The sequence below is a fragment of the Symphodus melops genome (genome assembly GCF_947650265.1).
Source record: "Symphodus melops genome assembly, chromosome: 7".
Lineage (NCBI taxonomy): Eukaryota > Metazoa > Chordata > Actinopteri > Labriformes > Labridae > Symphodus > Symphodus melops.
The window spans coordinates 25,307,842-25,335,837 of NC_136697.1; the positions used below are offsets into that span (position 1 = coordinate 25,307,842).

The following is a 27,996-nucleotide window of genomic DNA, read 5'->3' on the forward strand; positions in this document are numbered from 1 at the left end:
CATCCTTTAGTTCCTTGTGTTCCATGTTTTACCTTGTAGTTTTCAGTGTTGTCTGGTTTCCTGCCTCTCTGCATTTCCCTCCTGTCTTGATGACCCTGATTGTCCTCACCTGTCTGATTAGTCTCACCTGTGTCTGATTACCCCTGTCTTTATAGTCTCTGTGTTTGCTTAACCTCTCGTCGGATCATTGTCTTCATGGTCTTTTGTTGGTGCAGTTTGTCGGTGTCTTTTGTCATGGTTTGTCTTCTTGTGGTTTTTGGATTTAGTTTTTTGGATACGCTCTGTTCCTCGTTTTGGATTTATTAAGTACGTTTTTGTTTTGCCTTTTTTAATTAAAATAAATCTTATCTGCAATCGGGTCCTCCTTCCTGTTTTCTGCCAGACAGTCGTGACAGTAAACGTGTTTTTGTTGTCTGTCATGTGTACGTGACTTCTGGTGTTCCTGGAGACAGCATCAAGATGGATGATAATGGACACTTCACATACTGGAGCAGCCTCTTCCATCTGTCAGTGTATGGATAGATGTGACAGCACTTTGAGTATTTCAGAAGACTAGAAAAGATATAAAAAAGTCCATTTAAACACAGTTACACATTTTATCCAGTCAGCTTGTGTTCATCGGTTCGATATCACAGTTACACGCTTGATCAGTTTGAAATGAAATAATTTAAGTACCAGCATGATGTTGAATACAGTCGTCCTCTCTTTAATAAGCCGTAATTAGACTCTTACCCATCAACACCACGTTCACACACTGATGTCAGAGGCTGCTATGTGAAGTTTGCATCAGTATTAACTGATCCTTTCATAAACATTCACAGGCTTTTATGAATAGATTTCACTCTAACGCTGCCTGTTCCCTTCACACAAAGAGGTTGTTTTTCATTATTCTTCCTCCTAAAACCACCATGCTAAAGGTTTTATTATTTTATAAACTTGTTTTTTGTCAGAGCTCCTGCAAAGACTTTGCTGAAACAGAAAGAGGAAACGTTTAAGGGCCATTTTACACAGATGTGTTTTGTTTTCATTGCACAAGGTTATCTCTCTGTGTGAGGAGCTGCTCGGAGATAAGAGCGATAGTACACAGTTTTACACATTAACTAATTATAAGATAAAGATTTTCCCATGTGGTAAAACATTTGGGTGCCTCAGGCTTCCTTTAGGCAGGCAGCAGTGTGGAACTGTGTTTCCCACCTTTTGTTTTTCAAGAGCTGCAGGCTTAAAAACAAGAAAAAGCTTTTGGACTGCAACAAAAAAATACAAAGAACCTTGAGTTACAGCCACACACTGCTTATAGGAATGTAGAGTTATTTGTGTCTGTACTGACACTGAACCTGGAGGTCAGTCATGAACGCCCGTCCATCGCATGCTCTCTTCAAGTATTGGACAAAAAACCCTCTTGTTGTTGTTGTTGTTTTGATGAAATGACCTTGGACGTGTTGTACACATTTGGCACAAATCCTCCTGACGCTTTTGAGGATTTTTGGTTTCCATCGGTGTTCAGCTGCAGCCGATAAAGACTCCTCGGAGACGGCAGCAGTTGTTACGTGTCTTGTTTTTTTAAGCTTTTCTTTTTTAAGTGTGGAGCTGCAGGATTATTATTTGGTATCACAGTCATACAGTCGCTTCATTGGCTGCAGATCAGGCTCCCTAATGACGCCATTATCTGGTTAACGTGAAAGGAGAGGCAGGTGTGTCTGCAGCGGAGAACAGTCGGTGAGCAGAAGCTCTGTCGCTGTCCGTGGTGCTGAAGTGTCATGCAGTTATATTTGTTTATAAAGAATGTTTGTTTGAAAGTCATCTCGTCCTGATCCTTCAGCCAGACAGCTGAAGTGATTAATGGCTTTCCGCCTGTGTCGACACAAAGAAGTCAGAAGGTCATAAAGGTTGTTATTTTTAACTTTAGTTTTGGAGACACTGTTTGTCTGATGAAACTTCAAGTACAGAAACATAGACAATAATAACGTTTGTTTGCAAGTGAGACAGTGTGCAGAGTTTACTTTTGACTCAAGCTTTGGAGAGATTGAGATCATGTAATTATATTGTGTTTTCATACATTTAACATGGTGCACAGCTTGAAACCAAACTGAAGAAATCAAACTGGTATGAGCCTTGTTTTCACGCCAGTGTCAAAACCAGAATAGAAACGGCTAGAATCATGTGAACATGATGCTGCTCTAGTGCTTTGGTCGTCAACCTTAACCTCATTTTACACAACCTATCTTTTCACACTCCCTGCACTCATGACCACATGACCACCACGTCCTCCATAACCTCCACTGGCTCCCCATCCCTCTGTGTATCCACTCCAAACTCCTCCTCATCACTGACAAAGCCCTCCATAACCTGCTGACGCAAACCTCCTGTCCCCCCACCACCCCCATAAAAAAAACTTCCCCTAACTCTCCACCTTCAAGAAATCCCTGAAAACTCATCTCTTCTAACCTATAACCACGAACAAACTCTGTTCTGATCCTTCGTCTCTGAGCGGAGTCCTTCTTTGTTTTGTTGTTATTCTTTGCAAAGCATCTTAAAGAAAGTGCTATAAAAGTCTAATTCATAATTCTTATCATTATTATTGACGCCCTATCTTTTTAATTTTTGACTTTCTTTCCGTCCTTTCAACTCGTACTTTGAATGGCTCATCGTGTATCTTATCTGCTCTAATGTATTTTATACATTATGTAGAGCCTTTGAATAAAATGTGCTTTTTCACTCTTGAATTCTTTGAATACACGGTATAATTTTCTCACTGAACAGAGAACTAGTTCATAGTTAATTCTTCGTGTTACATCCTTCACCGTTATCCTCCTGTCAAGGTCTCTCCTCACATAATTACTCCATTAACTCTGTAACTTTTCCTCAGGTCACAAAGAGACCTTCAGACTGAAAATCAGAGAAATTCAAAATCTGCTCTCTGAAAGTCTTAAAACCACCGACAGAGCTCCGTCCTCTGCACCATGTAACTCAGAAAACTGAAAAAAGAAACGAGTTAAGGGGATTTTCCTTGAACACGGCTGATTAAAGTGGCAGGATTTGGAAACGACTGCATGCGTGAAGAGCTAAGGAGGATGTGTGCTTTAGGGTTTTGAATGATCATTGCCTGCTCATTAGAATTCAAATTACTAACATGTTGGCAAGTCTCTAATGGTTTATTAGGATTAAAGCAAAAACAGAAAAACGGTTGGCTCAAATTTTAAATTAAATTGGCCCAAGATGCAAAGCAGGACATTTTGGAAAACTTTTTGCCGTTTCATTTGCCCGTTTGCCGCCTTTTTCTTCGAACCTTTTCATCTTTTTTTTATACTTCATAGCCTCACAGAAGTTAAGTGTGTCAGTCATAATCTCACACACACACACACGTACTTTAAGGTGACGCTGATCAGGACTACCTGTGTTTTACCCATCATCTGGGCGAAGGCATGCTTTTGACCGTGTTGTTTCTTGAGGAGTTGATTCATATAAATGTGTCTAGAAAATCGTTAGTAGTTGAAAAGTTGTCTGCCATGTCTGCATGAATTATAATATTATAGCTACTATACTAAATATCTACTATAACAGGTAAGAAAAAGGACAGTATAGTTCCATGTCCCGGCCTAGCTCGTTGGAGTTACTGGCTTGTGTAGCGGGACTCTGGCAGGTTGAGCCAAACCAGGAGAGTGGCGAGTGACTCACGCACAAATTGATGAAAGGACAACAGAGATGTGAAGGGAGCTGGCCAAGCAGAGGAGGTATCTGATGTACTGGTGTACTGTAGCTCGTTGCGATTGGTGGTGTAGCTCATTCGGCTAGCTAAAGTAGCTCATTCTGTCAGCTCTGTTGGCTCATTTTTTTTCGGGGGCTACAGCTCTTTGTGTCAGCTAAAGCAGGCTTGTTTTTAGGTCAGGTAGGGTAAGGTAGCATATCATATACAAAGGTAAATGAGCCAATTTTGAAAGGTTAGTAGCTCAAACTCTCAGGTTAAGTAGTTTATTCTCTCAGGCACAGCAGCTGATTTTGTTGGAAGTTATCTCTGTCAGGTAACTCATTTTTCTATTTAGAAAAAAAACATTTTCATCATGTCTCCGAAACTCTAAGTGACAGAAAAGTGTCTGTAAGTCACAGAAGTCCTGTGAAGCTCAACAAGTCCAGGACCTCCTCCACAGTCGCTGGTTTTCTCTCCCCTGGGTTCGTCTAGACTCTCAGTCCATGAACTCTCTGTGCTGTGAGCTGCTGCAGTCAGGCGAGCAGCATGCACACATGATGACACTGAGGTGTTCACATCTGTCTCAGTCTGCAGCTTCTGTCTTGCTGCGTTATTTGGTCTTTTTTGCAGGGAGGAAAATATAGAACCTTCCAGCTGCCTGGCTGAGCCAACGCTTTCTGTCTGACGGCGTCCTGATAGAATCCAGCAGAGACCGGACTCTTCCAAAGGTTTATCAGCCGCCAACAGCTGCACAATTACACCACAATCTACAATGGAAATGATAACTGGAAACAGCTTCTGGAAATTTACATAACTCAGAATGACTGCCTGTTTCTCTCTCCCTCTTTCAGCTCCACAGTTAAACCTGTTAACTTGTGTCACACACAGAAAGGATTCCCTCACTTTAATTCATGCTGCTGTGATTTTCTGGACTCTTCTCTTGTTCTGGCAGGATTTTTGGTTTGACAGAGATTAGTGTTGGAAACATGCAGAAAACATCTTTCTCTCCAAAAGCAGTTCAACAGAACCAAAAACATCTTCACATTCTTCCAACACACCTCCTCGATCCTCAGCAGAATTCATGCTTGATTCTGTTGGTTGCAGTGGGGATAAAACCGCAGTGCCAGAGAGGGCAGTGAATATGACAATGACTTCACAGATCAAAGTGGGTGTTGTGTTCGTTACTTGTTGACAAGCCAGTGACAGGTGAAGAGGAGCACGTCGGGAGTAATCAAGCACGACAGCGACGCTTGACGACGACACGGCGGTCAAACTTAACTGAGCATGTTGAATCACGTCTTTGTTCGGCAGTCTCCCGCCGTGCAGGAAGCGCTCTCATTTATCCAAGCATGCTGTGTTAGCAGATGCTGCGTTGATATGCAGGAAACACAAACCCACCCAAAAACAGAGGAGGGGGGGAAAAAAAACGCCACAATTCTTGGTGTTATTATAAATGCAGTGAATACATGTAGACAGTGTGCAGAAGTGTTTGGACAAATCCCTGTGCTATTCTGTGACACTTTATGGTAATCTGCTCTATTATTTGCCCTTGATGGAGACAGTCGCAGCCTCGGGCATGCAGGAGAAATGTTCGTATAGATCCGATTTTTTTTTTGTCTTGTTTCTAGCAGCGATCGGTGCCACAGCCAAAGCCGGCAAACATTTACACACTCTGTCATCCAAACAACAGAATAACACCAAGCTGCAGGTGCTCTTATTCATAGTTTGTGTGGATAAGAGCCTTTGCAGTGACTTTAAGATGTCTACAAAAAAAAAACTGTCCTGATACCGTTGTTTAAAAGAAGTTTGTTTTTTTTTGCATAAAAAAGCAAATTCATAACAAACCCAGCGCCTTGTGTCTTTACGACTAACTTAGACCAGACTGTTGATATGTCCAATCACATGTGGCTTTGATATGACAAGTCATCTGACTGTGTTGCTTCTTCCTCCATCACAGAGATGTTGTAAACATGACGGCCTCATGCAGTGTCCTTCTCGTGACAGTGTGTGTGAAAAGGGCTCTAGAGACAAGCTGCCATGAAGGATTGATTATGTTTGTTTGCTTTTTGTAGCTTTAAGTAAATGTGACAACAAGCCGTAATTTAGGAGTTTTATTTGTCTCAGTTTAAGGTGTAAGATTACATATCGATATTACTCCCCTAAACAGCTATTTATATGATACTTATATTACTTATACTTATTATACTTTAGAACTGTCAATGCTGTTTACATAACCCTCTGATCACACGTGTCACTTTAACATGCCATCCACTGCACATTATTATGTTTTTTCATTGTCCTGTTGAATCCACCACATTATAGTCCTCTGTATATATCCCCCCTTACTTGAAATTGAAATTTTGTTTATGCTGCTATTTTATTCGCTTTTTGATTCTGCACTGCTGCTGCTGCTGTAATGACCGAATTTCCCCATTGGGGATCAATAAAGTTATATCCTATCAGCAGCATGTGTGCACACTGTAACAAGTACAATACTTACTGGTGAAGGAGTGGAGGTCAGATTTTTAAGAATTATGAATGTTGCTGAAAAGGCCTTACAGTACATTTGGTTTCTTTGAAGCTTTTGATGCACACTCTGCATTGCAGTCTATCATCCGATCATGACACCCCCCCCCCCTTTCAAGTCCTTTCAATTCATTTGTCTCAAGTCATAAAGTCATAAAGGCAAAGTCTAAGTCAAGTCTTTCATCTCTGTCATTCCAGCAAGTCTGACTTGAGTCGAGTCATGTGACTCGAGTCCAACACTGCTGTTGTGAACACTAACCAGCCTTTACCTGAAGGGTTTTATGTTTCAGAAATCTCACAATGTCAGGCAGGTGAGAAAGCTTCAGTGTTCAGTGCCACCAAACCTCTGCAGAGAGACTAACACACCAAAGTTTAAAATGAGCGTCCTCCACTTGATCCCCACATGAAGTATACTCTCATATAAAGAATTGATACTGAATAAAAATTGTATTCATGTGATTTATTCAGTTGTCATTTTTCAGTCTGTATTATGGTCAGGAGAGGGAATGAGGCAATGAGAGGTGCCAGCTCTGCAATCCACAGGTTGTGCTGTCTACGACATAACTGTGTGTGTGTGTGTGTGTGTGTGTGTGTGTGTGTGTGTGTGTGTGTGTGTGTGCTCGTGTCAGGAGAGTAGAGGACAGATGGTGTGATAACGGATTTAGGCAGCAGGTGGAAAAGCTTAAATTTAATCTCATATTGTGTCTCTTTGTGTTCTGAGTATTAGGCTGCTGAACAGAGACAATCCCAGCAATCACACCAAATAAGAAATCTCGTTTTTATTAAAGATATACAGGTAGAGGTACACAGCACAGGTAGAAATGAATAGTTATCAGTTGTGAAGGATTAGTGTAGCCGGGTTGCTTTATCAGCAAGGAGGCAGCAACAAACACTTAATGCCTTGATTGCCTCTGAACACCACTGAGCTCGTGTCGCCTCTGCATTTAAACCACCTGCAGTGTCAGATCACTCACTCAGTGGCCCTTTCACATCTTGCCAAAAGGTCACTGAACTACAAGAATAACTTGAGGGATGACGATCACTGAAATTACATTAAAAATACCAAAGATATAATCGATTGGACAAGTTTAAGTCTCATGTTTTATGCTAAAGACGCATCTCAAAAGGACACGTTCAGAGATGCTTACTCTAAGGATCAATATGAGCCATTAGTAGTTATTACTTTTGACATAAGGTCAACTTTATGATGTATTCATTTCTTAATGAGAAAAAATCCTGTAAGACGTACCTTTTGTTTGCATGGTGTTGCAGTGGTAAGGGCTGTAGCCTCATTGGACAGGAGCCTCTCTGTGTGGTTTACATGTGTGGGTTCTCGATGCTGGTTGGGTTAATTGGTGAATCACCTGTATGTGTGAATGTGAGTGTGGCTGCTTGTCTGTCTCTTCATGTCAGCCCTGTGATTGACTGACAAACAGTCCAGGATGTATCCCGCCTCTCGTCCAGTGACAGCTGGGATTGGCTCCAGCGCCCTTGCGACCCCCGAAGGTGAAAAAGCCGCAGAGATAATGGATGGATGGCACATAAAGTTTGTATTCTACTAAAAGAACAACAGCATGAATTAAACAGAAATTACAAACGTGGTCTTTCAGGTGAGAAAGCTCCTTTGCTTATCTCTCAGAAGTTTGCCAAATAAGTTTAAGGCCATATAAGGTAAAACCCGCCTTCTTAGGATTTGGCAACCAATCACCTGTAACCCTGTCGACAGAAACACTGAATTAGAGGGAGACAAGATTCCTCTTCTACAGTGTCCGATACAGCATGGCACCAGGTTTCAATTGTATTCATTCAGCTTTGACTGAATGCATGCAAGCAGACGTTTAATAGTCATGAGAAAGTTAATATAGTTTTGTTTTTATAGGGACACCCCTTTATTTAAATGCACAGTTCAGCCACCAGGGGGCTCAAAATTGAAAAAACAGGAACAACAGATGACGTCAAGGCTTGCAGGGAATCATGGGAGTGATTCTCTCTGCTACTCCAACCCCCATACAATTAATCTCTTCAAGTGAATGTATATGGAAGACTTCTAAAGGTGTACTGTGGGAAAAATCTGATTTTAATCTCTCTTCAGAGGAAATCAGATGTGAAGCCACACAGAAAATGAATGTAAGAAGTTAATAGAGATCGTCTCCTGATTTTGAACTGCTTTTCCAGGAAGCAAAAACTCCTGGAAACAAAAGCTACAACCAAGGACGTTAATGTCTTTAAATCTAAGTCACAAACAAAACACACACGGTAAATGCAGATTTAGCCCACGAATCAGAGGTCACTGGATTTCACGGTGAAGCAAATTCAGTTCAGTGTAGACGACGACGACGAGTGGAGCTACGCTGAGCATTAAAATGATCATTTATTAAACAGAGAACTGAGACGGTGCATTTCAAAGACTCAGGGTCAGATTAGTCAGGGTCAATTTAGTCTTTATTAAACGTTTAAGGAAATGAATATTCAAACGTGCAAATGGCCTTCAAGATGAAAGTCTGTAATATCGGCTTTCTTTCTGCAAGCAACCTGAGGGACCCAACACCTGACAAACCCGCCTGCTGCTCTGCATTCACAATATCTGATTTATAGCATTGGTAAATTGTTAAATGTACCTCAGCTTGTGTAGCGCTTCTCGACTTTTCTGATTCCTCATAGTGTTTTAACACCACTAGTCACACCTACACATACAGTATATATATATATATAGGTACACACGGATGCTGCTGTGTCAAGTGTCTTCTAACTGAGCCGCAGCCATCCCAATTGCATCGAATTGACTCATATTAAAAGACTCCAGTAAAAAAAAAAAGATTATTGAATGTACAAAAAATGTAAAAAATACAGAGAAATGTAAAAAAGAGTCAGCTATGACTCTAACACGTGTTGTTCATAAAATCCAAACGGGCACTTTTGGCTGAGGTGTCTTTGTCTTGGAGCCAGCCTCAAGCAGACACTCAACAAACAACCTGATTAAAAAAAATAAAAAAAAGTTGTATCTTTGGCCTAATTTGTCATCACCGGAGGTTACATCTTGGCTTTAACTGATCCAGTGCTGTGAGGTTTAAGCAGGTCCTTCTGTGTAGCAGAATAGGTTGTGATGCTTCATGATATTCTGTTTTATTCTAACGACACAGACAGCAGCTCAGACAAGCTTGGTGTGTGAGGTGACGATCGGGGAATGCTCTCTAACTCATTTCAACAACTGCGCATGCTCGTCTTTTTCTACTTCCTTAACACAGCCATACACCATTTTAAAGTGTTACCAAGTTCTTTCTAGCCCAAACAGGTGTCAAAATATTGAAAAAAAAAACGTCTGGATGCATGAAGCTGAGGAGCTGTGAACAATATGAAGCTTGTGGTTGTCGCACCAGCAAGCATTTAAAGCTACTTTCACCCCTGGTTATTGAAGATGCAAATGAATTATTCGTTCTCTGTGTGAGTTACTGTAGGATCCATCACTGTGGGGATGTCCCCCAGCAATGCATTACCCACCATAGCACATGATGTAAACGCCACACTGGAGCTTCATGCAGGCTGAGCAGAGGACACGTGGCAGATTTCAGCTGCATGCGGCCTCCCATGGTGCTTTGTGGCAGAAGTATAAAGCAGCTGGAGCCACGCTGGGCTGTTCACAGACACAGACTCTCTCGCTCTCTTTTATTTCATTTGATGAGGCTTCCGGTGATTTAGCCGCAGAGTGTTGACACGCAGCGCACTGTGGGGAGCGCAAATCGACATGCAGATCTGGTAGGAGTCAGCAGAGAAGCCTGTCGGAGTGTGTGAGCGTGTTTTAATGATTAAAGAGCAAGAGTATGATGATTACCATGCAGAGCTTGTAGCAAGAGTCGGGGAAGAGGTCTCGTTTGTGTGAGGGAGTTTCTGTGGGAGGGAGGGGAACACACACATGGCCTTGTGATTGTGTGTGTGTGTGTGTGTGTGCTCGTGCATGTGTGTTAACCATCCGTCTTTAAGATTTCATGTGCTCTTTTTCCGTTTTCCAAGGACTTTTTACTGTCGTCTGTTTAATGAAATTTAAATAAGTGTGGAGACATTAAAGGAGGCAAGCAGGCTGGCGACCGCTTTCATTAGAATAAAACTGTTAGCATCCATGAAGGGGATGACGTTATTAAGGACTTTGTGTCAGTCAGGGAGGCTTGAGACTGAGCAGTCACGCCTGATAGGACCTGAGGTAATGACTTGAAGATAATATTCACCAGAAAATCTGCGAGAAATTCGCCTAAATGAGAACATGTCATTTCCCACATATGAAAATCTAATCAAGTGTGTTTAAAGATGTGAAGAAACACTCACACTTGTGTTCATTGTGTTTGCAAATGCTTTTATTCATTTGACATGGACATGCAGTAACATTGCTGCTAAAACATTTCACAACATCAAGTCCCAGATGCACTGCTCTTAACCTTTTCAGCTAAATGCTAATTTGCAGCAGCTGTCCAGTACAAATCAAGATTTATATGATGCCTTCATAAGTCAGGACCCCAGGTGGACCCCCCCCCCCCCCCCCCCCCCCCGGTTGAAATTTTCTGGACACACCCCTGTTCTTCGGACGGACGATAAGTCAGCATGAAGTCCGAAGCTTCTTTCTGCATTAAACGTGGACCTCAGGTATTTTTGGTCTGTTTTGTTTCCAGCTGATGTTATTCAGAGCGATTTTAAATGGGTCACAACAGAGTCATTATCATTCTCAAGGACAGTTTAGCAGTCAGGATACCGCACACGCTTGAGGGGTGGAAACTGTGACATTTTGTTTATTGCACAGCTATTGTATCCACTAAGTCAGTCTGTCAGGCTTTCACTGTCTCGTATTTATTTCAAGCACCTGGCCAACATTTCAGCTCTACGTACACCATCCTCTTTTGTAAAACAACAATAGCCTCAGGGCTAGATTCCAGTTTCTATTGTCCTGATAGAGTGGACATCAGCTCAGCTTGTTTTGTTTTTTTGGTTTTTTTTTATCATTTTCCAGGGCATGCAGCGGCATAGCAGATATTAGTTTGGTCTTATCAGCAGGAGCCACAAAGGGCTGAGGGTGAAGTGGGGCGGATGGCGAGAGGGGAACGGCCCCTGTGGGAGGCGGTTAATGATCGTCCCAGCAGACAAAACAAAGCCTGACGCTGGGCCTGAGGCAGCACTACAGCAGCCTCTCTGTGGAGGACCAATAGTTACATTAGCCGAGTTTAAATGTTAACAGTAAGATCCTCTCATCGTGTAAATACCAGAGTTTACAGTCTGACATCCGAACTGTTTGATTAAAATTCATGTTGGAAGCGGCCAGTGGTTGGAAAGGAGGCTGCAAGGTCACTGCATCAGATGGCTGGCGATGATCAAAGTTGTCAACATGAATGATTACTGACCTCAACCCTTGGCAATGGCTACTGTTGGTAATACTTCAGCTGCAGCCGTACTGCTTTTTTATTTTTTTTATTTAACTTTTTAAAATGAATAATTGATAAGCTGTTCTATTCTTGCAAACGTTTGTTGCTGAATATTCTGGATGGAAACATATTTTGCAGAAGCTGTTTCTTTAGAATGCAAAACATTGTGTGATACAAGCTGCATTATGTTATAATGCTTATACGTTATTGAAGTTTTGTGTCCAAATTCTGTTCACAATTTTCACGACCAAACAAAAAAAAAGGGAGATATTTTAGATTAAGTCTTTGTCTTTTGCATAGACTCTTAGTATTATTGGATGAAGCCTGAGTGATGTCACCCATCTGTTCCTGCAGGGTGCTGCGGGGGCTCATTGGCAGCAGCCTCCATGCTGGAAATGCAGTCTCATTCAACTTTCAGTCAACCTAACGACAGGCTGAGAGCCGAAGCTGAGGCGGGTTTAAAGCCTCTTAACGAACTGTTACATCTCACCCACCTGTCAATCATGTCTGCTTCATATCTAACTATGAATAAAAGGCATCATTTTCAAAATCAAAATGAAGCCGTTTTGGGGAAAAAAAAAAACCTGGCAAAGATGATAAGAACTAATTACACCTATTCATTTTTTTTAACAGGCTGTAAATATGTGTATCATGTGTATGTGACTTCCTGTGATCCTGGAGCCAGTCTCAAGATGACACTCAATGAAATGCAAGATTTTGCACTTCCGCATTGGCTTCATTTTTTAAGAGCAGAGGTTTACCGCTTACCGTTTATAAGAATGTTTATAATTTTGTCATTTATTCCAGTAGACTGTAAATATCAATCGACAAAGCCTGAGAGGGGTCAAGCATCTGTTCCTGCAGGGGGCTTTGAAAGCCCGGCGATTGGACTTCTACTTGTAGTGGGATATTGCACAGTGCGGTACGAGCACTTTCACGACCCCTGTCAGAACTTTTAGCAGATAAAAGCCACAGATTTACCCAATCAAACTGTTTTTATACCTCTTTACAAAGGAAAGGCTTCATCTTTATAGGGTTAGATTTGTTATGATACTGTACAGACATAACTCAATCTCACTGCTTGTGCAGGCTACCGTTAGCTCGCTAACGCCTGTTGTCGTGTCAGTTGTCGTATGAAAAGCATTTGTCAATGAAATTGGCTGTGATGAGGTAAAGATAGACTTCAGAAGAAAGTCGAGCTTTGAAGTGATCAATCTGCAGGTGATAAAAGTGTGAATTAGTGCATGTATAAAGGTATCACACATATAGACACATGAGGTCCAATAATTGATTCTATGGGGGAAAAACGATTTAGGACCTGGTCTGACTTGATCCACACACAAAAATAAACCTCTCTTGAAAACTAGGACAAGCCCAATTATTCTAGCTCCATTTGTATCCCTCGTGTTTCTGAACTTTCTCATGTTGGCTTTGTTGTTCTTTATCTGACATAAAGACCATTAAAGACTGTGACCGTAGAAAAAAAAGCCCCTCATTATTTTGTATTTGTTTTATGAGCTTTTCTCTCTCCTGCTTTCTTGCAGAAGTTAAAACCTTTGATGTGCAGTGCATCCTTTATCGAACACGACTTTGCTTTTACTGAAGTTAGGAGGGCTTAGAACCAAAGTCGGAGGTTCATAGAAGTTCATCAAGTTCACCACATGGAGACAGAGGATGACGTTTCTGCCTCCCACAACCATAATGACTAAAGTTATATTCTATTCTAAACCTACCCCCCCCCCCCCCACCCCCCCAGTCGGAGGCTACAGGAGGATACTGGGATGGAGGTGGGCTGAGCAACAATGCAGTACTGCTAGAGGTCAGAACTGACGATGAAAGAGCAGAGCATTGAGGATGAAAACACAAAAAAATCATCATATTAAAGTAGAAGAATACAAAGGAATCTCACGTTTCAGCCCATCAGAATCAACGTGTGTGTGTGTGTGTGTGTGTGTGTGTGTGTGTGTGTGTGTGAGAATGATGGATCGTGTTGCCTGCTCTGGAGAGCACAGCGGCGATAACTGTCAGTAAAACTATTAGATGTTGCTATCAGAAGGCTTTCACACTGACTCGTTTCCACTCTGCTTCAGTGGGATGAAAAATAAACATGACACAGTGAACACACAGCGGGGCGGGTGGAACAAGAGGAACACCGACATCTTAAAAGTAAAATCACCAAACAGTTAAGTGAGAACAAGTGAGAAATAAATAAAAAGACACTTGCAAATCTGGTCATTTGTAGCTGCAAATTTAACAGCTTTTTAGTTTATTCTTTTCACATTAAGTCCGAGTGGGCAGATTTAAGGAATCAGCAGGGTATGCTGCATGGTGCATAGAGTGTAATGATCTCTGAGCAACGTAATTAATGTTAAAAAGACTGATCGGAAAAGTTGTGAACACATGAAATCTCGAGGCATGTGTGAGTTCTTCCTGAATGTGATGTGAATGTTCTTACACTCTCTGGTGTGAAAACTTGTCCAACACTGTCTTAAAATATCAATAAGTGACACCTGCAGGTACCACATGCATCCATCAGCACTCAGTGAAGGAAGAGGAAAAGTTATAATTTATGGAAAAACTTCAGATTGATTTTCTAATTTAAAGGGACAGCTTAGATTTGTTTCTAGCAGCACCAGCCCTAATAATCATACAAGTACTTCAAAAGGAGGAAAACTGTTTATTTTGCGAAATGAGCTTCAGAAATACAAAATACAGTCTCTTTGTTTCTCCTGAAGCATCACTAAGCAAAGAGACTCTCATCTCTCTCTCTCTCTCTCTCTCTCTCCTCTCTCTCTCTCTCTCTCTCTCTCTCTCTATCTGCATATCTGCAGGGTTGCGGTTACAGTAAAGGATTCTTTTCCCCCCATTAGGGTCAAACCTGAGAGGCCTTGGAGCAAACCAGAGGGGCCAGAGGGGCGCTTAAGTTCCACTGAGGTTTGACAGCGATAGGTTTGGGGTTCATTGAATCAGTTTACAGTGAATCAAATCTCCCGATGGACTCTCGATCCTTTTAATTTCCTGGAACGTACTGCAACTTATGTCTATGACTCAGAGACTTTTTCTCACATTAAACCTCACAGTGGCAATCAATTATTTTTTTGCAAAGCGCCAATTCATAACGAGTGTTATCTCAAGTCGCTTTGCGGGATAATTTGTATTCCTCGCGCTCCTGTTGACCACACTTCCTTCCTCCGCTGAGTTGGAGGTCGGAGCAGGCCGCTCATTAATGAGGACGACACAGTCTGATGGTTGAGGCTGGTCGAGTACTGACCAGATGTGCGTCATCACTCTGACAAGTGCCCTTGTCTGTCGATTGTCTGTCGTTCGTTATTTGTTGTCCCAAATGTCTTTAGTTAAGTTATTTGTTTTATAGTATTGTTTTTTATTGCTACTTTTCTTAGTGCTCTTTTTATGCACTGCAGGTTTGCACTGCGGGTTGGGGGGATTGCAATTTCATCTGTGCTGTATGTCTAACATGGAGCATATTTGACAAATAAAGAACCTTGAACCTTGAACCTTGAACCTTGAACCTTGAGGTGCGAAACATTTGTTTAATGCAAAATATCAACACTTTGATTTGAAATAAATATAAAATTTCCTGGCAGTTTGACTCGTCACTTCACTACTTTATGACGTCTCACAGTTGCAATCATGACATGTATGAAGGTAATGTGTGCAGAAGTAAGTTCCCTAATGAGGACGTTGATGGCAGTCTACATAATGACAGACAGCACTGAAAAGAAGTTCAATGATGTCACCTGATATGAGGTGAAACTGACACACAGTGAATAAGTAATGAAAAACATCACTGCGAGGAATCTATGCCGCAGCAAGTAACGTTACATACGTTGTCGTGACTACTACATACTTGTGAGTTGGTGTGTCTGCACACCTCTGCAATATTATAGTTATGTTGCCAGTTTATTTTTTTCCATCACACCCTCTGCCTGTCTGTGAACAGTGAACCATCTCTGACTGAAACCCAACACATCATGTTGGAGTTAGAGCTGATAAATAATGAGCAGAAATTGATTCAACTAGTAGAGTTCTTCCTTCTGCAGAATTTATAAAATGGCGCCGAAAGTGCAGGGAATAAAATTCTACCCAACGGTCCAATCACAGGGCTTGCTGTTGCATCATTTAGACATATAGTTATATTTTTAAGAAAGATGCATTTCAGGCTTTAAACCCATGCCATGTTCACACGAACAGATGAACATGGACAAGTATTATCCTATCTATAAACTGTAGATAGATGGATAGACTGTGTTGTAAAGGCAGTCAGAAGAGCATCTACTCACCTGTTTAAAATTATTTGTTTTCTAACTTACTTTAAACCAATAAATATTAGAAAAAAGATCACATTGTGTTATTTTCTTTCATCCAACTCAGATCCATCTGAGGATCTGAGTTCTGCTCTTGGAGGAGAGACAATGATTCCCGTCGCCATCAGGGGAATATTTTTCCCTCCTCTGCTGCACGTCGCCGCCTTTCTGTTTGACATTTCTATTAGACGTTGTCATGCAGGCTGATCAGATGCTGGGGAAGCTGAACATTCAGAGCTGCTACAGTGAACATTTTACTTAAGATCATGCGAGTGCAAAAAAAAACAACAAGGGCACACCTGAATAAATCATCATAACGCAGCGGATAAACACCATTACTGAGGATGTTCAAAGTGTTTGTGTCAGTCCCAGGTTTTCTCTGCTCAACCTCGACATCTGTTGGCTTTTTCAGAGGTTAATAAATACAACATTGTTGTTAATCTAACAAGCTTAGATTTGGTTTAGTTCATGAACATTTGAAGGTGTCTCAGGATTGACAGCAGCCCTTCTTGTCTACTGCAGACAACGATGTGAGAAGCTGCTTCACAGGAACCTTGATCCCTGACCTGCTTGTGCTCATGTTTTTAATTTGCAGCATCCTTCTTGCACCTTGAATTTAATTTTTTTTCCTCAATGTCATTCTCGAACTGAATCCCACAAATCCACCCAACTCCAATTAAACTGGACAGTCTTTATTTGTATGGCACTTTAAAAACATGGATAACATCTAGGGTCAATGATGTTCAGCATTCTGGAAGACATTTGTAGTTTGAGCTGTATTGACCATTTACGTATAAGCCGGCTTAGATGTACGATGGTAAAATGGTCCATGCTGACCGTTACCTGCTCTCATTGCATCCCAGCTCCCTTCGACAGCATTCTCATGATGAATTATTTTTCTCTTCAAATGGATATCTGCATAAAAAATAAGTGAACTATCCATGGTTATAGTATTTTGTATATTTGTATATTTTTGATATTTTATCTACAGGATTACTCCAACAGTATTTTGTTGTACTTGTACAGTGACAGTAAAGATATCTTGTCTTGTCGTGTCTTATCATATAGATGAAACATTTCAACTTGAGCCACAAATCTGCTTGGCGACGTGTAATGAGAGCCAATCAGTGGAGCCAATTAAAAATGCTCACCTTCAATGTGAGGAATATGTTTATAAATGACCTTGGCCTTTAAAACTAATGTGGTCTTTCTGATTTTATTCCTTCTTTAAAGCCATACAGGTCAGTGTTATTTCCTGGTTTTCCCACTGATGGTGTCATTTATATTTCGGATAATGCACTTTTTTTTTTTTTCCTGTACAGTGTGCGTGTGTGTCTCTGTGTGTGTGTGTGTGTGTCGGGGGAAGTGATGGCTGGGTCTGGTGTTGAATGTACCACTGGGCCATCAATGCTAAGCACCGACCTTTTCCTTCTGCTTTAATTTAACACAGACTACATGATTGCTTTGGCCAGAAATGGCATGCAGACCCCCCTCCAGAAGGAAGGTGTGAGCCTCCCTGCTGAGCGATCAATGACATGCTGTGGTTGAAAGGGCAGCTGTTATTATTCTCTTCTGATATGATTGAGGTTGAAAAGGTTATTTCATTTTCCAGAAATCAAAACCTGGACCTCCTGCGTGGTGGAGGCCTCCACCGAAACACAGCTGCTCTATTTTTACAGTAATAACAGGTAGCATTAATGGACCCCTGGAGACCCTTCATCATTACTGTTTCCATGCGCCTGACTCTGACCTTCATGGATGATTTGTCAGATATTTAGACGTAATGACATATTCCATAAATCAATCAACCTGTCTCTACAATGAAGACATAAAAAGCCCCCAAAAGAGAGAGCTTTAAAAAAATATCTGGTATTGTTTTTACGGTACTCCTGCACACACAAATCATTTTGTGCAACTCTTTTGAAAAAAGTCAAGTAACAAGTGATGCATGATCCACTTCAGCAGCCTCATTTCTCGTCATGATGACGAGCGTCACTCGGTGCAGACAGATGATGACAGGCGCTGATGCTGAGAGGAGAAAAGTTTCCTTCATGTTGTCTGGTGATTTTCTTTAAAAAAAAAACAACAACTCACAGTTGATGATGTGAGGTCACTGAAGGTTTCATACATCGACATTGTTCCTCTTCCTGGATATCTCTGTCACAGCAGCTCATTATCATTCAAATGTTTGTTGACTGTGTTGTGTTGCACTAATAACTCATCTCTTCCCTGCAGCCAGCAAGTTTTCTCCATTTATTTATATAACTCTGTTCTGCTGTGCTCATGCTCATGCTGTTCTCCTTTCCTTATTTCCATTTCCTGGCCAGTTGGTTTCTCTCTTTAAAGCAAATTAAAAGCAGCAGTTCTTATCCAACAACCATTATGTATTCAATCCAGCACGGTCGGTATAATTCTTTTATAAAGAGGCAGTTTGCATAAATTTTTTTTTTTTACCACCAATAGCAAAAGTGCCATTTTAAATTTCACAATAAACAATGTTGTTCCCTATTTTTTGTAGCATTGCAATGGTCATATTATTTATATTGCATATATTATTATATTATATATATATATATATATATATATATATATATATATATATATATATATATAGCTGGACAGCCATAATCGAATCTGAATCTGGAATCTCTTGATTTTTGTTGTGTCATTGTTGTTAATTATGAATCAGATGAAGCAGCTGCAAACAGAAAATGTATTTTTTTTTTTTTTCGTTTTTTTTCTTACATTTTCATCACTGCGTCTTCCCCACGCTGTCCCAAACCATCATCTGTCATCTTATGAATGTTGATGGAGAAAAAAAAAATGGCACACTGAGTGAAGTAAAGGCTTTCCCCTGCGGTGTTGGTAAAGGTTCAGATTTGTCTCCTCTGAGAGACTTTATGCCATTAAAAGGTGAGTCCTGGCCGGCAGATGTTACACGTTCTCATCATGTTAACAAGGACTAAGGAGAGTGAGACATCACAGTTTGAAGTGTCCCCGAAGTGCAAAACACTTCATCACACCTTCACATCACACCCAGGGAAAAGTTTTCAGGGCTTTTAGACGTGTTGTCACATCAGCTAGAAAAGAAAAAAATCCTGTTTTAAAGCCATTATTTTTATCTACAGCAAATCTGGATTCTCTTACACAGCATAATGATATCCCTGCAATAACTTTGAGATAAAGGCAACTCGAAGGAGCATGTTGAAATGAGAAACATAACAGAAACTGAAGTTATCATTTAAAAACATTAACATTTTGAAAAAGTTTATGGAGCTAAAGAGTTACATTTTCACCATAGGATTTTATGTTTGAAATAAAGGCGCAAATAAAACTTTTTATGAGATTTATTTTTGGATTTTATTGTATTTTTAAAAAAAAGGAAAGCTAGGTTAGAGCAGGAAATTGGGTGAGACAGTGAAGAAGGACATGCAGGAAAGGAGCCCTACGTTGGATTTGACCACCCGCTTGGATTTCATACTTTACAGTGGGGCGCAACCTAACCCCTCATCAAAAATAAAACTTGTATAAAGGTGAAAGTAGAAGTAAGTATTCAAAAGGACCCTGCCTCTCGCCTGATTAAAGCTGGGATTAGCTCCAGCCCCCCATGACCCTGAACAGAAAAAAGCCAAATATATAATTGATGGATAAAGTGCCTTTATTTCATACAGTATTTACAGAAATGAGATTTGTAAAAGGAGGAGGGTGTTTTACCTGTAAGACTAAAATAAAAGCCATAATGCTATAATGTGATTTTTGTAAACATTTCCTGCCTGAATACTTTTATTACTGTTCTTCTTTCATCCTGTATCTTGGAACAACTGTGCACAGTGGTTTCGTTTTATTTTTCCAAAGTGCATTAGAGAGTGTGCACCTGAAGAGGGCAGCATCGCAACCTGTCCTCCCACCGGAAGAAGGAACGTGAACATGTGACGTTTGACAGGAAGTAAATAAACCGCCTTCCCGCGCAGTCAAACCGGTTCAGTTTCAGAGATAATTCTCAGATAATCACTGAAAATGGACGAGCTATATTTGGATAACATCGACGAATATGTCAACGACCACAACAAGATAGTGAGTGCCCTTCTGTTGTTTGATTTGTCCTCTTTATGAACGGTTAAATGAAGGTTATTAATGAGCCGCAAAAACCTGCGTGCGTATTATTTTCTTGCTTTTACGTTAACATAAACATTAACCATGCTCTGACTGACACGTATTTAGACTTATTAAGTGTTTCGGGATAATTCGGCTTATAAATTGTTTCCCTCTAATTTAATAAAACTGTAATTTAATGGTTGCTTAGTAACCATATCCATGGGTGATTTCAACCCGCCAACTGTTGTTTTTTTATTAATCTGACGATCACCGTGTAATGTTTATTAGATAAAGAAGAAGCTGACTATTAAATTATAACTATACAAGCTTTTTCATATTTATATTTATGATGCATAATGGGGGAAATGGTTGTAACAAACGTCACCAAAAACTTGCATTCAACAATTAAACGCATGTCTAAATACTTTTCCTTTGTTCTGTTTTTCTAGCTCAAAATCTTTATATCCACGCGTTTTCCTTCTTTTAATGTTTTAATTTTCCCTCCTCTATTGTTTTATCTTTTAATTCTTAACACAAGCAGGATACACATCATCACAAATCAACATCAAATACCCACACAATCTCAATAATGAGACAATCACAAGATTAACATCAACATCTTTATAATTTATTGATATGTCACTTAAAAAACTCCAAAATATGTCTTTTAACAACTCTAATATTTGTTCACTTTATGCCCTTTTTTCCTGTATCATCCATTCAATCATTCAGCTTATACCTCAAATGTAATTTCTTCATAACAGTCAATCTGTCAAATCAACGAAACACAGAGTAAAGAAAAACAAATAGCCAAAAAACACCGGCTGATTTACTCTTCTTTTTTTTATCTCCTATTCTTTGTTTTTAGTCTTTATTTTCTCTCCTTTCCTCTGATTTGATTTTGTCTTCTCTTTCTTATGATCTATTCTTATCATTTTAAATCCTTTTAATCTTTTATCTATTTTCTTGTATAGTATGGATTTAAAACAGTTGTTGTCATTTTAAACTTTCTTGTTGTACTTTTCTTATTCTTATTATATTATTCTGTGAACAGGTGACGTATAAATGGCTGAGTCTCACTCTGGGAGTCCATGTCAACACGGCCAAGCAGTGAGTGTGACTCCTTCAGTCCGTTAAAGACAGACACACATGGGACCTAAATACTGAAGAGGCACATTTAGAATGAACTCTGATACAGCAGAGTAAAGCAGCGAGTAATCAACACACAGAATAAGTGTATAAAAGCTCGTACAGTTAACCAGTGTGACTGTTTCTGTTTGATAAAGTAGCAACATTTAGGTCAGAGTTGACACAAATACAAACGCTTGAAACCTAATGCAGGTAACGTTTCCGCCTTGTTTTCAGGATGCTCTTCCACTATTTGGATCACAAGAGGAAGGAAAGTTCAGCACAGCTTCACGCCACCTATCTGGTGTCGGGCAAGTCTGTGGACAAGGACAAGGGACTGACAGTGAGAGAGACACACACATCACATGTTTGGATTTTCAAATGTACTCATATGTGTGAGCTAAGGTCCTTCTGATGTCACTGATGTGTGTGTGTGTGTGTGTGTGTGTGTGTGTGTGTGTGTGTGTTGCTTCCTTTCAGAGTCACAAAGTGTCTGTTGTCAGAGAGGAACAGCTAGAAGGTATGTGAGTCTGTTCTCTTTAAAACACAGCACATACTGAGTATACTGTCTGACTTTAACTCACCTTTTGAAATACTGAGGGATGGACTTATCTAGCGGTTCAACATCGACAACGGCCCAAAATGGCGGGAAGTCGTTAAATAATGTGGCATGAACGGTCAGTCGTGTATCTGCCAAATCAGTTTCATGCCAACATGTAGTCGTCCTCTGTGCTGATCCAGAGCAGAGGGTTTATTACTGGGTAGATGACGTCACCTGTTGAACATGCACTGTGAGAGAGCAACCATCGGCGTCCGCTGTGCATCTCTACACATCTTTGAATACACATGAGAAGAAAACATTGTTTTTTTTTAAATTCATGACTGTAGTACAGTAACAAAAAAATAATCTTTAAATGAATTAGGGGAATGTGTTTCTCGGTTGATTTTCAGTACTTGCCTGATTGATTGTTGAGTCACCACGTAGCCTGTCAGGATGCATGTCAGATATATAAACCGATCATCAGTGAGACATGTCTCATCGGTACAGCTGATCCTCCAAACTGCCTGAGCAAAGTTGACCGACCGGTCGATATCCTGTGTGTTACTGAACACGGGCATCTTTCAATGTGTGAAAGTCAAACTAGCAGTGTACTAAAGGAGCACGTTTGAGGCGCCTGTATGGAGTAAAATCAGAGATTTGTCTACTTCTCTTTTTAGTCGTCGACGAGGGAAAGGTGTCTGACGTCAGGTGTTTTCTTTTGCAGATGTGAAGTCCAAGATGAGCCTGATTGTCAGCGTCCATGTGTACAGTGTGCAGAAGGCTTTGCTGAAAGACAGCGGCCCGCTCTACAGTGTCGACTATGACGCTGTGAAAGACAACCTGAAGGACTGCAGCAGGTGTGTTGGTCATGTTTTCTGTCTTTCTACAGGGTGACCTCGAAGGATTCCCTCAGAGTAACAAAAAGTAATAATAATAAAAGGAACATAAAGTCAGTAGTGGATTTGCAGGACTGTGTCTTCACGATGACTGTACCGTCTTCTACGTCTGCAGATACAGCGCCATCCGCTGTGCCAGCGCAGTGCCCATGTCGTCCCTGGAGCTGCAGCAGGTTAGAGAAACGCAGCGAGCCCCGACACCGGAACCTGAGCCCAAAAACACTGGCACAAATGGAAACGTGGCGAATGGGACTTCAAAACCTGCCGCCAAGCAGCAAAAAGGCATCATGGGAATGTTTGCAACTAAGACGGCTCCTAAGAACCAGGACGCTGACAAAGACGTTAAAACAGAGCAGAAGGAGGACGCGCCTGTGGTGAGGCTTTGGTGTGATTGCTTTGACTCATCGCTGTGTACTAAATAAAATAAAAATACAGAAGTGTTAAACTGATGTTTTTCAGGTTGACGCTCCCAAAAGCAAACCAGCTGCAAAGACCAATCCCATGACCAACTTCTTTGGGACTCAAACAGCAAGTGAGTAAAATGTCTGTTTTTTCCCCTTTTATTCCTGCAGCCACACTCGCTGTTTTGGATGGAAAGAAATCTGCTTTTCAATGTGAACTTATCTGACAAACCACAACCAATGCAAGACGTACGTTAAAGGAGCAGTATGTAACTCTGACACCTAGAGTTTAAAATGGGTACTGCAGTCCAAATTCTAAACTAGCCAGGTCTGTATTGGTCTGTAAACCTTTAGCTAGCTTTTTTTTTTTCACTGTTCTTCAGTATTTTATTGACTAGAGTGGAATATCTGTTTATTTCTGGTGTTGGTTGACTTAACAATTAAAGAAACAATATGAACAAAAAAAAAGTATTAATTTTAAAAGAACCTGACATAAAACACAGGACTTCATCATTCTGAGGTTACTGACATGAACACGACTTTGAAGTGTCGAGCTGTCGCATCGTAAAGTAGCACGCGTGTTGCTAACTTTTCCTCCGTCTTGTAGAGAAAGCAGAGAAACAGGTGAAGCAGGAGGAAGCAGCGCCGTCATCGTCCACAGCAGAGCAGCAGCCACGGCAGAGCTCAAAACCTGAAGAGAAGCCAAAAGCTGCCGCAGCAGAAGCACCCAAGACCTCCAAGAAAGACTCGAGGAGGTGTGTGGGGTCGAGTGCTACCTAAATCACTTTGTGTATTACTGCCCATCACAACGTGCTTTTAAAGAGCGACTGTCTGAACTGCTTCAGAAAACATAATGCAAGTGTTTCAAACAGGTTTGCAAGCATCAGTGTGTTTGTTCTTTTATTTGACGGCTTGAAAGTTGAAAACATTGAAAGTTATTCAAACATTTGTCTTTTATTTAATGAACGAGCTCGGTCTCCAAATGAAAAATAAACAAGACTATGGTAGGGCTAATAAAGCGTTAGCAGTATTTGAATGAGTATAATAGATCTATTGAATGAAAGACTCGCTTCACCAAACTCCTATATTTATTCATTGAACTTTATTTGTAAGTGGATTGTGTACAATATGAAACAGAAATGTCAACATTAGATTCCAGAGTTAGCTTCCAGCTTGTTAATGTCTTATACTAACAATACATCAACATGGCTATAAATAAACATGTCAAATATTTAAATGATCTATATTATAATATAACAAGCATCAATCAAAGTCTCTATCGCTCTCTCTCTCTCTCTCTCTCTTTGAAGTAAATCAAAGCGAATTGAGGATTCCGACAGCGAGGAGGAGAAAATGGAGAAGAAAAAGAGACGAAGGATTAAGAAGCCCGAATCAGACAGCAGTGACGAAGATGGTGAGTTCATTCTTTTTCAAGTCAAACTAATGGAATCAATAATCAAGTAAGAAAAGTTTTGTTTGATAGCTTGTGTTATCTAAGTTTTTAGATGTCAGGCTTTCATTGGCTGCAGTCTGGAGGGAAACGTCTGTGTTGATTTAAGCAGGCCTGGTTCTACAATAGAAAAGACTCAGGGTGGGTCTGAGATTAAATGGGTGCAAATCAGCGTAGGTGTTATTGTTGTTGTCCCATGACACTGTCATGACCATTACATCACTCATGTAGTAAACACAGTAAGAGTATCTGTTCATTACTTATTGAAAATATTTCTTTGCATCCATTCAATTGAGGGTTCAGAAATTTAACATGAGGGTGCTGTGCACCCTCGTAGAATCAGATCTGCATTTCAATGGTATAAAGTTGACACCTTAGAAAGTATTGGCCATGAAAAAGGAGAACTTTCAAAAGACTCATTTGTATTGGTCTCTCCAGTTATTCCAGATTCTCCGCAGCAGATGGAAACAAAAGAAAAATCCCCGAGTCCGAAGAAGAGGGAGGTCGAGTCTGTTTCTCACACACATGTAAGTGATGAGAGGTTGAGAAGGAAACAATGCTCAGCTCAAAAATCATCTCTTTTCTCCACCGATAGACCATGAGAATTCATGTTTGTTTGTTTGAATTCTACAGCGGAGCCAATCTGACGTGAAGACAAGGAAGAGGAGACAAGTCCTGAAATCACGCATGTTTTTAGACGAAGAAGGATGTATGGGTGCGTAGAGCGGACACGGGATTACAAAAAAATGAATTAAAGTTAAAGATGTTATTTTGGCCTAATGCTTAAAACACTTCATACTGTATAAGCACTTTTAATATCTGAAGGAGTACAAACATGTCTGTCTCTATCTAACACGACAAAGGACACCGTCACAGAGGCAATATCTAGAAATGTCTATAATAAAACATAACTCTCTCTCTCTCTCTGTCTCTCTCTCTCTCTCTCTCTCTCTCTCTCTCTCTCTCTCTCTCTCTCTCTCCCCCCCCCCCCCCCCTCCCTCAGTGACAGAGAAAGGCTACGAGAGCGAGTCGTACTCTGAAACAGAAGAAGATTTCAAGCCCACAAAGCAGAACCTGAAAGATCCCTTCCCTGCAAAACCCGCAGCGAGTGGCAAACCAGACGAGAAGAAAAGTCAGAAGAAAACATCTGCTAATGCAAACAAAGGAAGTAAACAAGCTTCCATCATGGGATTCTTCCACAAGAAGTGATGGAGGGCAGTGAGGGACACTTTCATCGGCCCTCAGGGGCAAACAAGCACTGCTGCAGACTTTTCTGGAATAAAACACACATACAACGGACATGGTAGCAGAACTACAACTACATGGAGACGATGGCACGTTTGACTTCACTGTAACCAGATGATACAATAAATAATCAAATCTGAAAGTACAGGTGTGTTTGTGTGAGTTAAAACTGGCACATGTAGGGAAATGACAGGTATAAATGAACCTTGGGTGATTAAACAATAATCTGAATCAGAATCTTTTTTTATTGCCAAGTACATTTACACACAGAAGGTTTCTCTTGGTGCAAAGACAGTTAGCGTGGGAAACAAAGCCAGCATAGCAAGAACGTAAATAAAATAACGAACACAGGAAAGGAGCCCTGGCCGCACACCTGAAGGACTAGCATCTGTACATGGGGTGAACGCATTAACTGCTATAGGCTACCTGCTATACCCCAAGGAGCGACTAATATATGAGGTCATCCAGAAACCTAAAGCTTGCTCTTCATCTGCTGCTGAGGCCGGAAATGTTAAAAGTTGCATCAAATACTTTAAATAGGTTTATACTAAATAGACCCAGAGCAAATTGTAAGATTTATCTGATACGTTTCCATGGCAACACTCTTGCATATTCCTGCTTTAAAATCAAATCAGCAATTTCTATGATTTCTATCTAAACAAGAGCAATGAGGAGACGTGCTAAACTGGAGGGAGAAAAAAAGCAAATGCAAGGCTTAAATTATTCAGGTGTTTTTGTTAAAAAGGCGAAACTTTGCAAAAACACTGGCATGCTAATTTGAGATTGCACTTCATTATGAGTGCTATAAGTTTTAGTAGGATTTAATAAAAATGCAGCTGCTTCACTGACAAAAAAAAACCAACCTAAATGCAAAGGTATTTCATCTCCACCCACAGCCTCCCTCAGGGCTTCTGTAAACAGTCTTTAACAGACTATGTTTTCCATATTGAGTGATTTGAATGCTTTTATTTCGTGTAAATAGAACACTTATTGCCTCATTTGGAAGCATAAATCAAGCATTTACAACCAATTTAAAGTCGGGTCGCTTTCCCATAAGGACCTCTCCGCCTGCAGTCTAACACAGTTACAATGAAAGTAAATCTTCACGCTGCAAAGCTGCAATAATCAAGACAGCTGTCAACTAATAGGCTTAGTAGCATGGCTCACTTTGGTACACAATTAGGCTTGCGGCTTGTTCTCATATGACACTAATGAGTAATAACCACAGCCTACTTTCTCCTTGTCAAGAAAAAGGGCAAAATGGGGTAAGAAGAGGACAAAACCAGCTCATATAACTGAATAATATCACCAACAATGTGCTCTTCGGAGACTTGTTCTTCTCAATGACAACCAGATTTCCATGTGAGCTCACACACAGGCACCACGCCCTTTAACCTCCTCTCTGAACACACAAAGTGGGCCAGTCAAACTGGTATTTGTATTAGCTTAACATGGAAAAGGATATCCTCCACTGTTACTGGGAGTGGTCAGAAAATGTGTTCAGACGCTGGTGGTTTGCCGTCATGGCTTTGTGGCATGTGTTGAATGAGCTCAGACATGATGTGGGTTTTATTTGGGGGGGGGGGGTCTCGCAGCTGCAGCTCCACCAGCATGATGTGTTTAAAGACAGCTGAGTCACAGTCGATACTGTAATATCCCCCTTTGGATTCAACAAAAGCAGCAGTGTACATAACACTCCTCTGACATTCTCCTTAAAGACGCTTCCTTAACATATGTCCTCCTCTGCTGGGCTTCATTCAATCTTTAATCTTCAAATTGATGGCAAGTATGAAAGCAAATAAATGTAAATGAAAGGGGAAAAATAGAGCTGATGAAAAAATGAACTATACTTGCACATATACACAAACCTGCATGCACACAGATTTCGTATAAAACAGGATAACCAACTCAAACACAGACAGCTTCAACTTCTATCAATAAAACAATCAGTCCTCCCTGTTTTCTCATCATTACAGTTGCTATTGTTAATATTTGATCAGTTTATTATCCATTATTACTGACATTGTGGGTGTAGCTATAAATCTTATGCATTGTTGTTGCTCTGTTAGTCAGTATCCTTTTTCTTCTTCCTGCATCTCCCTCTTCCTCGTCTGGTTCTGCCTCTGAAAGGAATTTTTTCCTTGTTACTGTGACTTTGCCAAATGTTGCTTAGGGCTCATTGTGGATCACGGTTGGCTCTTTGTGGATAATATCATAAAGACTAAGGTCTACGCCGGATTTTTAAAAGTGTCTTGAGATAATATTTGTTGGGAATTTTTGCTATACACGTACAAAGCAACAC

The 27,996-nt window shown here is 40.6% G+C and overlaps 1 protein-coding gene and 1 long non-coding RNA gene across 2 annotated transcripts; both read left to right on the plus strand.

Moving 5' to 3' along the window:
* Positions 1-226: 226 nt before the first annotated feature.
* On the plus strand, positions 227-5,388 carry LOC306827295. Its single transcript, XR_013779612.1, has 3 exons — positions 227-306; positions 4,316-4,413; positions 4,537-5,388. It is a non-coding gene; the product is annotated as an uncharacterized lncRNA (long non-coding RNA).
* A 14,458-nt stretch (positions 5,389-19,846) lies between these two features.
* Positions 19,847-25,839, plus strand: pold3 (polymerase (DNA-directed), delta 3, accessory subunit). The gene is made up of 12 exons (XM_079348665.1): positions 19,847-20,012; positions 21,088-21,143; positions 21,399-21,504; positions 21,642-21,681; positions 22,427-22,559; positions 22,714-22,972; positions 23,058-23,130; positions 23,616-23,754; positions 24,310-24,413; positions 24,888-24,976; positions 25,083-25,164; positions 25,453-25,839. The coding sequence occupies exons 1-12, from the start codon at positions 19,956-19,958 to the stop codon at positions 25,656-25,658; spliced, it is 1,344 nt and encodes a 447-aa protein (XP_079204791.1). The 5' UTR covers positions 19,847-19,955; the 3' UTR covers positions 25,659-25,839.
* Positions 25,840-27,996: the final 2,157 nt, after the last annotated feature.

What these genes read in the sequence shown, in the direction of transcription:
- pold3 (XM_079348665.1), top strand. Translation starts at nt 19,956, where the DNA reads ATGGACGAGCTATATTTGGATAACATCGACGAATATGTCAACGACCAC. An exon ending in ACAAGGACAAGGGACTGACA is followed by an intron (nt 21,505 to 21,641) that starts GTGAGAGAGACA and finishes GCTTCCTTTCAG; the next exon opens with AGTCACAAAGTGTCTGTTGT. An exon ending in CTTTGGGACTCAAACAGCAA is followed by an intron (nt 23,131 to 23,615) that starts GTGAGTAAAATG and finishes TAGAGAAAGCAG; the next exon opens with AGAAACAGGTGAAGCAGGAG.